Here is a 16,923-nt window from a genome sequence, read left to right on the forward strand (position 1 = left end):
TAGTTGTGGTGCGCGGGCCTCTCAATGTGGTGGCTTCCCTTGTTGTGGAGCACGGGATCTAGGCACAAGGGCTTCAGTAGTTGTGGTGCACGGGCTCAGTTGCTCCGTGGCACGTGGGATCTTCCCAGACCAGGGCCCGACCCCATGTCCCCTGCATTGGCAGGCAGATTCTCAACCACTGCACTGCCAGGGAAGCCCCTCAAGTGAATTGTAAAAGTCTACGTTTGTATACATTTCTTCAGAAAAAACATGCCTCTCTTGAGTATCAAAATAAAATAGGAAGTGCCTAACTTCATACATTTATTTTTTGTCACGGAATATTAGCAACACTTGAGTATTGTGAGAGCTTTTCTCGTGTGTGGGGAGCAGCTGGCAGATAGGAAAGAGGGCTCAACGGAAAAAGTAACAGCGGCAGCTGGAAAAGACACTTTGATTTTTGTTTCCAACTGAACTTGAGTTCTCTAGGCTTGACGGCCTTGTAGTTCCACACAGGATAAACTTTAACATTTTTATTGATAATATCTGGAGGAGGTAACATCCAACTGACACAAATCCAAGTAGAAATAAGGCAACATGATTGTGATACAGTGAAGAAGGGGGAAGTAACATGACGTTTCCCTGGAGCCTCATAGAAATAAAGATCGATTTACATGTTTATAGAATACTGTCCCCTGTCATCTGTGTATCTAAAGCTTCAAGCATTAAAAAGGCACAGTGGAAATAAGCTCAATGCATAGTAGTACTCTCAGGTAGAGCTCCTAGACACATTTTGCTTATGGGTAATGTTGACGTCTATGTTAAACAGAGGTTTTGCCCCGGCAATGTACCTTCCTCTCATTTGCTCATTCCTTTTCTTCGGAGGGTTCTTTTTTCTGAATCAACCACACCTCATTTTTTCTATCAAGCAATTCGAAAGGACTGTTGTAGGCTGCGGTGTAGTAAACCTTTTCATCGAAAACTTTTCCTTCTTCCCTCAAAATGCTTGCTAATGTCAGGAGTTGTTCTTGATTCCTTTGGGCACTAGAGAATCCATCGAAAGACCTACAAAGGAGAAAGTAAATGACCATAAATGATTTTAATACTGATGTGAAGGTCAGTCTAAGAAGAAAAGTGGGAGCTGATACAAGGAAACCTGGATGGAGTGCGGTTTCAAAGCCCCTCCCTCTAGGCAGCTGAACTGACTGTCCCCTTCCTCTGGTTCCCAGGCTCAGTGTGACCTCACACGCACTGAGGGGACCCAGGAGGAGGCAATACGTCCCAGCTGTTGGGCAGATTTGGAAGTTATGCCATCTTGTGCTCTAACTCTGTGCTTCTCAAGCTCTAATGTGCATGAGAGTCACCTGGGAAAATGCAGGTTCAGGAGGTCTGGGCTGGGGCCCAAGAGCCTGCATTTCCAACAGTCTCCTGTACTACTGATGCTCCCGGTCAGAGAGCCACAATGAATCCCCCTTAGCAGCCTCCCTTTCAGTCTTTCCATTTTCTATCGAACATTTCCCCTTTCTTCTTCTCCTTAGAAAAAGGGCAGGCACTGTATTACAGATGAACATAAGTTTTGACCCTATATGGAAGAGATGGGCATTTTGGCAGCTCTATACAGTCTGAGAAAAGCTTTAACAGAGACAGAATCAAAGTGCTTGGGAACACTGAGGATATGATTACATCAGGGCAAGGTGTGTCTCTGAGTGGGGCCTGGAATGGAGGATAGTTTTGCTGGGCAGAGAAAGGGGAGAGATAAGAAAAGAACAAAAGTCCAGAAATACAAAGCAATTTCATAATGAGGCATAAAATGAGGTCAGAAAGGTGAGTCAGGACTTCCCTGGTGGCGCAGTGGTTGAGAATCCGCCTGCCAAGGCAGGGAACACGGGTTCGAGCCCTGGTCCGGGAAGATCCCACATGCCGCGGAGCGGCTGGGCCCGTGCGCCACAATTACTGAGCCTGCGTTCTAGAGCCCACATGCCACAACTACTGAGCCCACATGCCACAAATACTGAGCCCACGTGCCTAGAGCACGTGCTCCGCAACAAGAGAAGCCACTGCAATGAGAAGCCCGCGCACCACAACGAAGAGTAGCCCCTGCTCGCTGCAACTAGAGAAAGCCCGCATGCAGCAACGAAGACCCAACACAGCCAAAAATAAATTAATTAATTAATAAAAGAAAGAAAGAAAGAAAGGTGAGTCAGAGCTGGAAGGAGGAACCTTGTACATCATCCTAAGGCCTTTTGAGATTATTCCAAAGGATGTTGGAAAAGCAGAAAAGTAACTTGATTAGATCTGGGTAAAAATATAGGCAGAGAGATGGAAACTAGATTGGAGAGAAGGAGCCAGTTAGGAGGTTGCTAAGAGGATGGGGATGAAAAGACAGTCAAAAGATTTGCATAAAAAGTAGGAAAACAGAAGTTTAAGTGTAGATTTTAAAGTATATAAACAAAAATACCCTGAGATTAAATCATGACAGCACACCAACCTAGCTGAGTTGCTGAAATGTAAACATGATGAATTTGAAGGCTGAGAATAGGAAAAACAGACACAAAAACATTCCTAATATGCCTTCTTTAGCATAAATAAGGTTTATTATCAATTTGCCAGTGGAAAAGATCATTCCTACCATTCCTCAGATAAGATGTAAGGTCTCGAGGGTATGAACCAGGCCTGTTCTGTTCCACAGTGTCTACCAGGCACCTAGTCATTCCTGGCCTGCAGTACCTTTTAAATTCCAGTTGAGTAAGTAGAGGAATCTGTGTATGCACATGTATATAAAACAAAACGTTGAAGATAAATTGATAAATCTGTTCTATAATTTCCATCATGTTGACTGATGATGATAATTCTGAACCATGTGTTAGGAAACATTTCTGCTCCTAAATTTATTATTTATTTCCTTAAGGAATGTTCTGCCTAAAGGGAATCTGTTTCAGATTCCACTTCTTCCTTGAAATCAAATCTTGAGCCTCTTACTTAGAAATCATCTTTTGTCCTCTGAATACACGTTGTTCTACAATGATCTATCCACGGCTTTATTCAGGACACAGACATATACTGAGCCTCCCCACACGCACCTGCCTCACCAGCAGCCGAAGGATATGGGCAGAGTAACGTGTTGCTGTATTCTTGAGGAAATTACAGTCTATCAGTAGGTCATTAGAATTTAGAATCATAGCACCGAGAGGCTGGCTGGCTGGAGAAACTGAGGAAGGCATCACAGACAAGGTACCAATTGATCTAAGTCCTGAAGGATGAAAGTAGGCTCTCCAGGAAGAGAAGAAAGAGGGAGCTGGAGCCGGTAGTAATATCATGCTCATGTTCTACGTATTTTAGGTAAATTAACTCATCTGATCTTCATGGCAACCCTGTGAGATAGTAGGTAGGTACTGTGATTAGACACATTTTACAGATGAGATTTTTGTCAAGCAAAGTCTCAGTAACTTGCCTAAGGTCAAAGGTACAGACACGTGGAGGAACTCAGCCTACTCAGTGAAGGGCGGGAGGTGGGGGGGGAGTTGTCAGGGAGACAGGTTGGGCCGCGTGTTGCAGGTGATGCAGTACGCGGAACGGTCTGAATGTCACGCGGAAGCAAGAGGAAAAGCCAACAGATGTTTAAACACAGTAACAGGTTGGGGTTTTGTTGCTGTCGTTGTGAGAACGATCGGCGTTCCAGAGTGGAGGGCCAGGGAGAGGAGACTGGTGGGCAGAGACAACAGCTGGGAGGCTCTCGAAGTGGAACCTGAGACTGAAAAACGTCGGAGTATCTGGTGAGTGTCAGGCATGTGCCGAGCACTGGGGTAGCAAAGAGGACTCAGCTGCGGTCCCTGTAAGGTGAGGGCCCGAGCAAGTAACAGTGGGGAGGAAGGGAACGGAATCACACCCCTTTCTAAGGCGAATGGGCCAGATTCAGGGGCTGAGTGTGCTGCCGATGGCTACGACAGTCCTTGCTGGGGAGGCCGGCAGGCTGATTAGTGACTTTACTGAGACAGGCACTGTAAGGTCAGAGTAAGGAACCAGTAAACCAACCAACAGAGGCAGTCACTGGGGGAAGCAGCTGCCATCCTTTGGGCTGGGGGAACAAAGGGAAGAGTTTGAGGCTATCAGAAGCTCCTAGTTGAGAGGAGGGGTACCATGCACTGTTTTAAGGTATTTTTCTCCAAATTTAACTAGAGGGCAGGTAAGGACAGTCTTTTGCTTTTGTGGGGGAAGGTCCGGTGTATGTTTGTATTGCGTCTTATCTGTGGAAGGTGTGCGTCAGCCTTCTGATAAATAAAATACAAGTTATTTCTTGTAAAGGACCCTTAGTAACGTATAAAACTAAGTCACTAGGAAAACACCACGAAATGCATTAGACCTGTTTTTATGGAAGGGGGAAAAGCATAGGAGCTAAGCTGCACAGGAGCTAAACTATGAGTGCCCGCAAGTAAAACCAACAGTCAGAAAGGCTATAAATTATCTACCACTTACCGTACGAACACCGTCATTTCAGCTCTGTCTTCAATGAAGACATCTGACTCTGAAGGCCTGGGGGGATCAGATTGCTGTTCAGAGGGGATATACAGGGAAATGGTAATGGTAGACTCGCTAAAAGGACCTGAACCGGGCTCCACGTAGCTTGTCACTGGAGCGGTCATCTTTATTTTCATCTCTGTGCCACAAAAAATATATATTTAAATGCAAAGGAGACCGTGAAAGCAGATTTAGTGTATTTATGACTACATTTAAAAACTTATTTTTTGACCTGAGTTTCTTGATTTACTTGACATAAATATTTAAACTTTAAGATAATTTTCATCTTAAAAAAAATAATAAGGGCAAAATGACAATTATCCACTGCCCACATTAAACACTTTCTGTATTATTAATATTTTTCGTTAATAAATTCCATAGTTTTAGGGATAGAAGGGGAAATGAGAGATAACATAGTCCAGTTCATTCTTTACTTTTACAATTCAGAAACAGAGGTCCCATTGGCTAAGTGACCTGCTAAAACATAAATAGCATGAGAGCCAAACCAGAAGATATATCTTGACACCCTGGATCTTGTGTTCTTTGACCCTTCCTGCCTCCTAATGTCTCTTACTCTACCAGTCAGTCACCAAATTGTCTCAAAGCATTAGCCATGAAAAGGCCTTAATGCTTACTTACACAGAGGCCCAGTTCATCCAGCAGAACCACAAACAAGGAGAACAGAGGCTAAAAAGCACTGCCCAGTACTACACTCCTCTAGACGCCTCGGGTCCTGAGCAGAGTCCTCCTCTTCAAACATTAAGTCTTTGACGATCTGGTTATTTTTCTATTCTAAAAGGTATTTATTTAATCAGCGAAAACTCAATAAGCCAGGGCACTCAACCACAATAGTGTGTATAATTACAAGGTAAAGTGCCTTCACCTTTCTCGTTTTTGCCTTGAATGTAGCCGTTCAGCCTTGTGAAGCCAGTCTGCATGGCCGAATCCCAGTCCATAGACTCAACCGAAGTGCTGACCCACTTCGCAGGTCCGTAGTGTCGGATCTCATAACTTCCAGGCTAAGATGGAACAGGGGGAACTTGGGGAAGCAATTCTAAGAAGGCAGAACGTGAGATGCAACAGTACAGGTACCTTGATCTCGGGTCCACCTGGGACAGCCAGTCCAGGGGCTGCGCTCCCCTGGGGTCCGGCCGGAGGTTCTGGCTTCCCAGCACCGGGCAGGGCTCCTCCCCCGCGGCTCCCATCTTTGGGTTAGAGACGCAGGCGGCCTCTGCCCCACAAGCACGGGTAGGGAGAGTCGGCTCGATTCGGGTTAAAAGCAAGCAACTGTTCCGCCCCCGCCCGGAGGGTCCCATCGCAGGTTTTGGGACGTGGTCGATTTTTTTTTTTTTTTTTAACCACAAAGAAAAGAAATTGAGATGTGGCCAGTGCCTGGGGGTAACTACGGCTTACCGACCGCATCTTCCCGTTTGTGCAGGAATGGAGCTAGGGACTCTGACCATTTTTAAAAATGTGCTTTTAAGTTAAACCTATGGGACCCTCCGGCCGCATTGAAAATCACCTCGAGGACAGCCCCACGCTGCCCACCCCCCCGGCCCTCACTCTTCGCGCCCGCGGGTGGAGCCTACCTGGGGACTCGCGTCCTCCGGGGCTTCCCAGCCCGGCGTCTCTGCGAGAGCCTCCGAGCCCTCGGCTGCCCCGGGATCGGGCTCCAGCACCTCAGCCATGGGCAGCGCCGACACTCCGAGAAAGAGGCCGGTGAGCTGCGCCGGAAGGGGGCCACTCGGGACCGCCCCGCCTGCGTGTCCCCGAGTCCCCGCCCCGTAGACGCCCGGCCCCCTCTACACACTGCAGGAGCCCCGAGTCCGCGGGGCACTGCGGGGCCCAGGCCGGGAGGGGGTGCTGCTACCGCGATCCCAACCCTGGCCGGCCGCTCCCATGCGGGTCCCCCAGGAGACCCGATGGCAGGGTCTGCTTGGCCAGGCTTTCTTCGGGGGGCGGTCTCCCTTCCCCACCCTTGTTTTCTTTTTCTTTTTTTTAACATCGTTATTGGAGTATAATTGCTTTACAGTGTTGTGTTAGTTTCTAACGTATAACAAAGTGAATCAGCTATATGCATAGGAATATCTCCATATACCCTCCCTCTTCTGTCTCCCTCCTACCCTCCCTATCCCACCTCTCTAGGTGGTCACAAAGCACCCAGCTGTTCTCCCAGTGCCATGCAGCTGCTTCCCACTAGCTATCTATTTTACATTTGGTAGTATATATATGTCCATGCTACTCTCTTACTTCGTCCCAGCTTACCCTTCCCCCTGCCTGTGCCCTCAAGTCCATTCTCTACGTCTGTGTCTTTATTCCTGTCCTGCCCCTAGGTTTATAAGAACAATTTTTTTTTAAGATTCCATATATATGTGTTAGCATACGGTATTTGTTTTTGTCTTTCTGATTTACTTCACTCTGTATGATAGACTCTAGGTCCATCCACCTCATCACAAATAACTGAATTTCGTTTCTTTTTATGGCTGAGTGATATTCCATTGTATATATGTGCCACATCTTCTTTATCCATTCATCTGTCGATGGACACTTAGGTTGCTTCCGTGTCCTGGCTATTGTAAATAGAGCTGCAATGAACACTGTGGTACATGTCTCTTTTTGAATCATGGTTTTCTCAGGGTATATGCCCTGTAGTGGGATTGCTGGGTCATATGGTAGTACTATTTTTAGTTTATTAAGGAACCTCCATACTGTTTTCCATAGCGGCTGTACCAATTTACATTCCCACCAATAGTGCAAGAGGGTTCCCTTTTCTCCACACCCTCCCCAGCATTTATTGTTTGTAGATTTTTTGATGATGGGCATTCTGACCAGTGTGAGGTGATACCTCATTGTAGTTGTTTTTTTTTTTTTGCGGTACGCAGACCTCTCACTGTTGTGGCCTCTCCCGTTGCGGAGCACAGGCTCCGGATGCACAGGCTCAGCAGACATGGCTCACGGGCCCAGCTGCTCCGCGGCATGTGGGATCTTCCCGGACCGGGGCAGGAACCCGTGTCCCCTGCATCGGCAGGCAGACTCTCAACCACTGCGCCACCAGGGAAGCCCCTCATTGTAGTTTTGATTTGCATTTCTCTAATGATTAGTGATATTGAGCATCCTTTCATGTGTTTGTTGGCAATCTGGATATATTGTTTGGAGAAATGTCTTTTTAGGTCTTTTGCCCATTTTTGGATTGGGTTTTTTGTTATTGAGCTGCATGAGCTGCTTGTAAATTTTGGAGATTAATCCTTTGTCAGTTGCTTCATTTGCAAATATTTTCTTCCATTCTGAGGGTTGTCATTTCATCTTTTTTATGGTTTCCTTTGCCGTGCAAAAGCTTTTAAGTTTCATTAGGTCCCATTTGTTTATTTTTGTTTTTATTTCCATTACTCTAGGAGGTGGGTCAAAAAGGATCTTGCTATGATTTATGTCACAGAGTGTTCTGCCTATGTTTTCCTCTAAGAGTTTTATAGTGTCTGTCCTTACATTTATGTCTGTAATCCATTTTGAGTTTATTTTTGTGTTTGTGTTAGGAAGGGTCCTAATTTCATTCTTTTACATGTAGCTGTCCAGTTTTCCCAGCACCACTTATTGAAGAGGCTGTCTTTTCTCCATTGTATACTCTTGCCTCCCTTATCAAAGATAAGGTGACCGTATGTGTGTGGGTTTATCTCTGGGCCTTGTATCCTGTTCCACTGATCTATATTTCTGTTTTTGTGCCAGTTCCATACTGTCTTGATTACTGTAGCTTTGTAGTATAGTCTGAAGTCCGGAAGCCTGATTCCTCCAGCTCCGTTTTTCTTTCTCAAGATTGTTTTGGGTATTCAGGGTCTTTTGTGTTTCCATACAAATTGTGAAATTTTTTGTTCTAGTTCTGTGAAAAATGCCGTTGGTAGTTTGAGGGGATTGCACTGAATCTGTAGATTGCTTTGGGTAGTATAGTCATTTTCACAATGTTGATTCTTCCAATCCAAGAACATGGTATATCTCTCCATCTGTTGGTATCATCTTTAATTTCTTTCATCAGTATCTTATAGTTTTCTGCATACAGGTCTTTTGTCTCCTTAGGTAGGCTTATCCCTCGGTATTTTATTCTTTTTGTTGCAATGGTAAATGGGAGTGTTTCCTTAATTTCTCTTTCAGAATTTTCATCATTATTGTATAGGAATGCAAGAGATTTCTGTGCATTAATTTTGGTTCCTGCTACTCTACAGGATTCATTGATTAGCTCTAGTAGTTTTCTGGTAGCATCTTTAGGATTCTCTATGTATAGTATCATGTCATCTGCAAACAGTGACAGTTTTACTTTTGCTTTTCTGATTTAGATTCCTTTTATTTCTTTTTCTTCTCTGATTGCTGTGGCTAGGACTTCCAAAACTATGTTGAGTAATAGTGGTGACAGTGGGCAACCTTGTCTTGTTCCTGATCTTAGAGGAAATGGTTTCAGTTTTTCACCACTGAGAACAATGTTGGCTGTGGGTTTGTCATATATGGTCTTTATTATGTTGAGGTAGGTTCCCTCTATTCCTACTTTCTGGAGAGTTTTTATCATAAGTGGGTGTTGAATTTTGTCAAAAGTTTTTCTGCATCTATTGAGATGATCATATGGTTTTTATCCTTCAGTTTGTTAATATGGTGTATCACATTGATTTGTGTATATTGAAGAATCCTTGCATTTATGGGATAAACGCCACTTGTTCGTGGTGCATGATCCTTTTAATGTGCTGTTGGATTCTATTTGCTAGTATTTTGCTGAGGATTTTTGCATCTACGTTCATCAGAGATATTGGTCTGTAGTGTTATGTTGTGACATCTTTGTCTGGTTTTGGTGTCAGGGTGATGTTGGCCTTGTAGAATGAGTTTGGGAGTGTTCCTCTCTCTGCTATATTTTGGAAAAGTTTGAGGAAGATAGGTGTTAGCTCTTCTCTAAATGTTTGATAGAATTCATTTGTGAAGCCATCTGGTCCTGGGCTTTTGTTTGTTGGAAGACTTTTAATCACACTTTCAATTTCAGTGCTTGTGATTGGTCAGTTTATATTTTCTATTTCTTCTTGGTTCAGCCTTGGAAAGTTGTGCTTTTCTAAGAATTTGTCCATTTCTTCCAGGTTGTCCATTTTATTGGCATATAGTTGCTTGTAGTAATCTCTCATGATCCTTTGTATTTCTGCAATGTCAGTTGTTACTTCTCCTTTTTCATTTATAATTCGGTTGATTTGAGTCTCCTCCCTTTTTTTCTTGATGAGTTTGGATAATGGTTTATCAATTTTGTTTATCTTCTCAAAGAACCAGCTTTTAGTTTTACTGATCTTTGCTATTGTTTCTTTCATTTCTTTTTCATTTATTTCTGATCTGATCTTATGATTTCTTTCCTTCTGCTAACTTTGGGGGTTTTTTTGTTCTTCTTTCTCTAATTGCTTTAGGTGTAAGGTTAGGTTGTTTATGTAAGATATTTCTTCTTTCTTGAGGTAGGATTGTATTGCTATAAACTTCCATCTTAGAACTGCTTTTGTTGCATTCCATAGGTTTTGGGTCATTGTGTTTTTGTTGTCATTTGTTTCTAGGTATTTTTTTGATTTCTTCAGTGATCTCTTGGTTGTTCAGTATCATATTGTTTAGCCTCCATGTGTTTGTATATTTTACAGTTTTTTTCCTGTAATTGGTATCTAATCTCATAGCATTGTGGTCAGAAGAGATACTTGATACAATTTCAATTTTCTTAAATTTACCAAGGCTTGATTTGTGACCCAAGATATGATCTATCCTGGAGAATGTTCCATGAGCACTTGAGAAGAAAGTGTATTCTGTTGTTTTTGGATGGAATGTCCTGTAAATATCAATTAAGTCCATCTTGTTTAATGTGTCATTTAAAGGTTGTGTTTCCTTATTTATTTTCATTTTGGATGATCTGTCCATTGGTGAAAGTGAGGTGTTAAAGTCCCCTACTATAGTTGTGTTACTTTCAATTTCCCCTTTTATGGCTGTTTATTCTTTAACATTTATGGCTGTTTAGTTCTTCTAGAGCATTGTTAAATGTTGCTTTAACATTTATTTAATATATTTTCTCCATTCTCTTTCCAAGATTCTGGATCATCTTTACTATAATTACTCTGAATTCTTTTTCAGAGGTTGCCTATTTCGTCTTCATTTATTTGGTCTTGTAGGTTTTTACCTTGCTCCACCATCTGTAACAAATTTTTTTGTCATTTCATTTTTTTTTTTTTTATGGGAGCTGCTGTATTCTTGTTTTACTGGTTGTTTGGCCTGAGACATCCAGCCCTGGAGTTTGTAAGCAGCTGGATAGAGCTGGGTCTTGGTGCTGAGATGAGGGCCTCTGGGAGGCCTCACTCCAATTGATATTCCCTGGGTTCTGAGGTTCTCTGTTAGTCCAGTGGTTTGGACTTGGTGCTCAGTGAAAGGTGGGAGTGGGGGCGGGGAGGGGGAATGCTCCTACTGACTCTGATCTTGGCCGGCCCAGTCCGCACCCTGGTGGGCCGAATGCTCATGCGCGGGTTGGATCCGGGGACCCAGCCCGGGGTGAGTGGGCAGCCCCACTCACACCTAGACGGCGGCTTAGGGCCCAAATAGCCGTCAGGGACCCTAGGGAGAGGAAGTGGGCGGGACCACAGTCCCGCCTGGAGAAAATCTTCAACTGTACTGGTTTCTTGTCCTCTTCCACCCAAATGACCCCCACGCCTCTGAGTCATCCCACCAGACCTAACAGGCTGGGAAGGTGGGATGGGAGAGAGAGAAGGGACAGTGGCCAGACCCTAGTGATTTTGAAAGTTTTTGGTTAGATTTATTCTGTATTTTTTTCTAAGAGAATTATTGAGATAAAATTCACTTACCATATAATTCACCCACTTAATTCACTTACCATGTAATTCACCCACTTAATTATTGAGATAAAATTCACTTACCATATAATTCACCCACTTAAGGCATACCATTCAGTGGTTTTTAGTGTATATTCACAGTTGTGTAACCATCAACCACAATGAATTTTAGAACATTGTCATCATTTTCAACCCCCCAAAAGAAATGCCATTGAAACCCCTTTAGCCATCATTCTTCAATCCTCCACCACCCAGTCCTAGGCAACTGCTAATCTGCTCCTTATTTCTATTCTGGACATTTCCTATAAATGGGATCATGCAGTATCTCAATACATTGGGCTGCTATAACAAAACACTGCAGACTGGGTAGCTTATAAACAACAGAAATGTGCTTCTTACACTTCTGGAGGCTGGAAGTCCAGGATCAGGGTGCCAGCAAGGTCAGGTGAGGGCCTTCTTCCTGGTGGGACTATTTATGGTCTCCTCACATGGTGGAAGAGGCAAGGAGCTTTCCCTGGTCTCTTATAAGGGCGCTAATCCCATTTGTGAGTGGTCTGCCCTCGTGACTTAATCACCTCCCAAAGGCCCCACCTCAGTGCCATCACATTGGGCATCAGGATTTCAACATACGAATCTTGGAGGACACAAACATAGCATATAGAACGTGGTCTTTTATGACTAGCTACTTTTGCTTAGCAAAATGTTTTCAAGGTTCATCCATGTTGTAGCATGTATCAGTACTTCATACCTTTTAATGGCTGAAAAATATTCAGTTGGATAAACATTTTGTTATTCATTCATCAGCTGATGAACATTTGAATTGTTTCAAACTTTTGGCTATTATGAGTAGCAATACTGTTCTACACACTTGTATACAGGTTTCTATATGGACATACGTTTTCTTTCTCTTGGGTAAATACCTAGGAATGGAATTGCTAGGTTAAATGCTAACTGTATATTTAACTTTTTGAGGAACTGCCAAACTGGGTTTTAAAGTGTCTGCACCATGGGAATTCCCTGGCGGTCCAGTGGTTAGGACTCTACTCTTCCACTGCCAGGGACCGGGTTGGGGAACTAAGATCCCACAAGCCACATGGTGCAGCCAGAAAATAAAATTTAAAAAATAATTTAAAGTAAATAAAGTGGTTTTACATTTTCACCAGTGGGGTATGGGCAGTTTCTCCACATCCTTACCAACACTTCTTATTACCTGGCTTTATTATTATAGCCATCCTAGTGGGTATGCCTAGTGCTTTACATTTTTTTGTTTTGATATATAATTCACATAACATAAAAGTCACCATTTTAAAGTATACAGTTCATTGTTTTTCAGTATATTCACTATGTTATACAGGCATCATCACTAATTCCAGAGCATTCTGTCACTCCAGGAAGAAGCCCTGTACAATTTAGTAGTCACTCCCAACCTCCTGGCCTCTGGCAATCACTAATCTACTTTCTGTCTCTATGGATTTGCCAATTCTGGACATTTCATATAAATGGAATTATATATAATATGTGATCTTTGGTGACTGGCTTCTTTCACTTAGTGTAATGTTTTCAAGAGTCATCCATGTTGTAGCATGTATCAGTACTTCATTCCTTTTTATTGCTGAATAGTACCCTGTTGTATGGGCCTCCTGCTTTTAAAGCAATTGATGTTTTTACCTTTCCTTCCCCTTCCTGGCCCAAACAGGTATGCTGTGGCCTGCAGATACCTGATACTTTCTAGTGTTACAGCAAATCTATTATTATGCTGAGCTAAATTTGAATTATTTAGTGAAGGCTTAATAGTGAATTTTGACTTATTTTTTTAAATAGCCTTATTATTTTAACTTATGTAACAGATGTGATCCATTGTGTAGGTAACTTTGCAAAGCTAAGAATACAATTTTACTTTACAGAAAGGTTTTCTTTTTTTTAAAGAGGAAAGAGAAGTAATTTACACTGTTGCTTAAGAAATCTGTTGTTCTTTTTCAACTGCACCACCTTTTACAGTTATTGATGCTTTTTGACGGCAAGAGCATTTTATTTGTAGAAAAACTGAGGCTAAATTTGGAGACATTCATTTTATAGGGTGTGGAATATACAATTAATGAAGGTAACATCAGGTGACTAAGCTGAATTATCTATATTTACAAGGTGATAATTAGTCATATAAAAGAAGGAAGGAAAGAAAAGGATTTATTTTAAACTAGTATAATTTCAGTTAGAACAAACAATGAAATTCAGAAGGCTCAAGTTTTATACTCATGTGTCAAATAATCTAGCCAGTTTTCTTGTTGATTAATTAAGGTAAAATTTTTCTTTCTATCAGCTCATATATAATTGATGTTTATGTGACATTATGAAGATATTTGAAGATTTACAGCACTTGTGGCACCTTTGTATCACCAGGGGCCTCCAAGTTCTTGCCAGCAGGGAGCAAGCACGGGAGAATACTGCAGCAGGAATTCCAGCTGGTTCTTATTATTCACGGCAGGTATATATGTTCTATAAGATCACCACGGACATTGAACTAGTCAATACTGAACCATCGCTTCTAGAAGAAATACAGACTTAGGCTCCTGTGAGCCTCTGGTTACAACATTTTCATCAACAGATCAATATATAACCTCATTTTATGTGTGTTATTGTATAAAGATAACTCATTTAATATATACTGTTAATTCACTAACATTGAACTCACAAAAAACAACACTGTAACTTACGCCTTAATGAAGTGTATATAACATATATCTTCTCTGAAAGGCACATCCCAGCCTTTTTGCACTTAGGAGCACTAGATAGCACTTCAGCACTGCTTGGGGCGCATTTAAAATAGCAAAATCACCAACAAGAAGCACAAAAATGTGAAAAATGTGGCACTAAATAAACTGTGAAAAGGACACTCGTTTACCGTATAAGACCTCGAAGTAGAAGGCAGAGCTTAGTCTTGCTCGACCTCAGCTGGGAACGTGCAGCAGTGGCTCAGCTTTTTCACCACTCTACGCACGCACATATCCACCTGAGATCCAGAAAGTGCTGTATTGATTTGGGGGTTACAAATATATATCAGTAAGTAGGTGAATTTGTAAATATGGAACCTGTGATTAATGAGGATTGACTGTAAATGCTTCCTGCACTAAGTTATATTAGTCACTTCCATTCATATTTCATTGACCAAAGCAAGTCATCGGGCCTTAACTGACTTCAAGGGGGTGTGAAAGCGCAATCACACTGTGTCGTCAAAGAAGATTTCAAATATTTGAGAGAAGTACTGATGCCAATTGCTGAAGATATCGTCTGGTCATTCATTGATTATTCCATACTTGTGGCAGATTTTAGTTCCTGAAGATAGTTGCAGCATTATCTCCCATCCAACATGCTGTTCTTATTATGGGACTTTGACGCAACTCCCATTGACAGAATGAGGTCTCTGCTCCCTTTCCTTGAAACTGGGCAGACTGTGTGACTTCTGAGGCTAGGTCATTAAAGACCTCCACCTAGTTCTAAGGACACCTACTCTTAGAAATTCAGCAACCATGCTGAAGGGAAGCCCAAGCAGCTCCACAGAGAGCTATGTGTAGGTTCCTAGCTGATGTCCTGACTGACAGGTGGCATCAACCACCACATGTGTGAGTGACCAAGGGTTCAGATGGCTCCAACTCCCTGTCCTCCAGACAGCCTCCATTCTTCCAAGCTGAGGCCTCAGGGGTCATGGAGCAGGCACAAGCAGTATCCACAGAATCTAATAACATGGTTATTTTTTATGCCACTCTGTTTGAGGTGACATTTTTTTCAGGAATAATAACTGGAAGAGTTATACGTATCATCTGTGTATAGTGCTGTAGTAGGTGTTCGTGGGTTTTAGAAGTGTATAAAATTTGGTCCTAGTCTCCACATATTACATTCAGGTCATTGTTTAAACTGAGGCCATTCTTGTACCCACAATGTAATTAAATAATTGGTCTTTTTATAGTTACCATGATCTCAAATATGATAACTATAAAATGGGTAGCAGCTTGGTATTCTAACAGAAAATGTAATGTTTTATTTTGCTTGGTTTCTTCTTTAGCTTTGGTGAGAATTTTAATACTCATCCATTATTTAGACACAAAACAACCCACGAAGCTCCATTTACACTTAGCACTTTGCTCAGTGCCTGACACGTAATTGCTTGATAAATGTTGAATGAATGCCAGTCCTAATTTATCAGACACAGACCGTGATCGAGTGTCTTTAGAAGCACTTGTGAACCGCCTTTCTCATGGGCCACAGAAAATGAAGAGGCATTGATTGAATGTGGGGTTGAGGGTAAGAAAGCTAAGGTCTAAAGCTGGGAATGTCTTTAAAAATTAAAACATAAATTCTAATCAATGTGAGGCTGATATAACTTCTGAGACTGTGGTGTTTGTAAAAACAGAGAGGGATATCCACACTGATTTTAAAAGGTTCATGCGTTGAAGTAAAAGTAGACAACCAAATACACCACAACTAGGTAGCCAATGTTCTCAAAAAGCTCTTAAAAGAAATTAATATAAATTCATATTTAAATATATTACATACATTTTGTGTTTTAGTTTGTTTTTTATTATTTATTTAATGTTTAGAAACATGGGGAATTTTTCCAGGTTCATATTTATTGTACAAATGGAATATCATTTGATGAGTTGATATTAGCTTCTCTAGGGCTGAGAACATAATGGATGCAGTAGAGACAGGTTGGACTCCATAAATGTTGCTTTCACATCTGCAACTCTTTTGGACCTGCACTTGAAATACAGGATAACCAAAGCAAAGCCTGCATATGTGGTTTGTACATGGTTCATTCTACTTGTGAGAGTGTAAGTGTTGACATTTTTTTTTTTAATACCAGTGAACTGGAATTGGGTGTCAGTTTCTGGGCCTACGATGGCTTCAATCCTGCCATAGTCATGAATTCTATAGCTTGCGTCCTTCAACATATAAAGCCATCCCTCCACCAGATCAGAAGAAGGTGTCTCCTTCAAGATTTAAGAGTCTGGCTTTCCATCCCAGCTCTCCTACTTCCTGGTGTGTGACCTTGGGCATGTGGTTCAGCCTTATTGAATCTGTTTCTTTATTTGTACAAATGGATGGTATTCACCTCATATGATTTTTGAGGATTCCAAGAGATAATGCCTGTTTATCTCTTAGCCCAATGTTTTGCATGTTGTATCCTGATAAATAGTAGTTATTAGTATGGTCTTTTGTGAGTAAAAACTCTGGACCTGTTCATTAGGAACTGAAATTGGTTCTTTGAACTCACCTGATCCCTTGCTTATTGAACACACATATTGCGTTCTTATACATTCTGCCTATAGGAGAAAACTTATTGAAATCACTTACTTGTTTACTTTTATGATGACGTTAACAAAATGAGAGGAGAGAGGGAGGGAAAGTGTGGCTAGAACCATTGGGTTTGTGTAGGGAGGCGAGAGAGAGCACAGGTGTTTCCTCTGAAAAAATTCAGATCTCTCTTCTCTTGCCTGAAGCTGGCTTGCTTTGAACTGGGATAGCCTCTCTCCCAGGGCTGCATTATAACTGTGACAGGCCCAAGGTACTTTTGCCTTGGTGGGTCCCTTCCTCTGTAGAAAAATAC

General features: G+C 42.0%; 1 protein-coding gene and 1 pseudogene across 1 annotated transcript; both read right to left on the bottom strand.

The window, feature by feature from the left end:
* Positions 1–494: 494 nt before the first annotated feature.
* On the bottom strand, positions 495–6,239 carry HEBP2 (heme binding protein 2). Its single transcript, XM_067701950.1, has 4 exons — positions 6,081–6,239; positions 5,375–5,510; positions 4,450–4,630; positions 495–1,041 (listed from the first exon to the last, which is right to left on the bottom strand). The coding sequence occupies exons 1-4, from the start codon at positions 6,177–6,179 to the stop codon at positions 843–845; spliced, it is 615 nt and encodes a 204-aa protein (XP_067558051.1). The 5' UTR covers positions 6,180–6,239; the 3' UTR covers positions 495–842.
* Positions 6,240–15,988: 9,749 nt separating this feature from the next.
* On the bottom strand, positions 15,989–16,267 carry LOC137205125 (ATP synthase membrane subunit K, mitochondrial pseudogene; annotated as a pseudogene).
* Between the last annotated feature and the right edge of the window lie 656 nt (positions 16,268–16,923).

Source organism: Pseudorca crassidens, chromosome 13, assembly GCF_039906515.1.
Source record: "Pseudorca crassidens isolate mPseCra1 chromosome 13, mPseCra1.hap1, whole genome shotgun sequence".
Lineage (NCBI taxonomy): Eukaryota > Metazoa > Chordata > Mammalia > Artiodactyla > Delphinidae > Pseudorca > Pseudorca crassidens.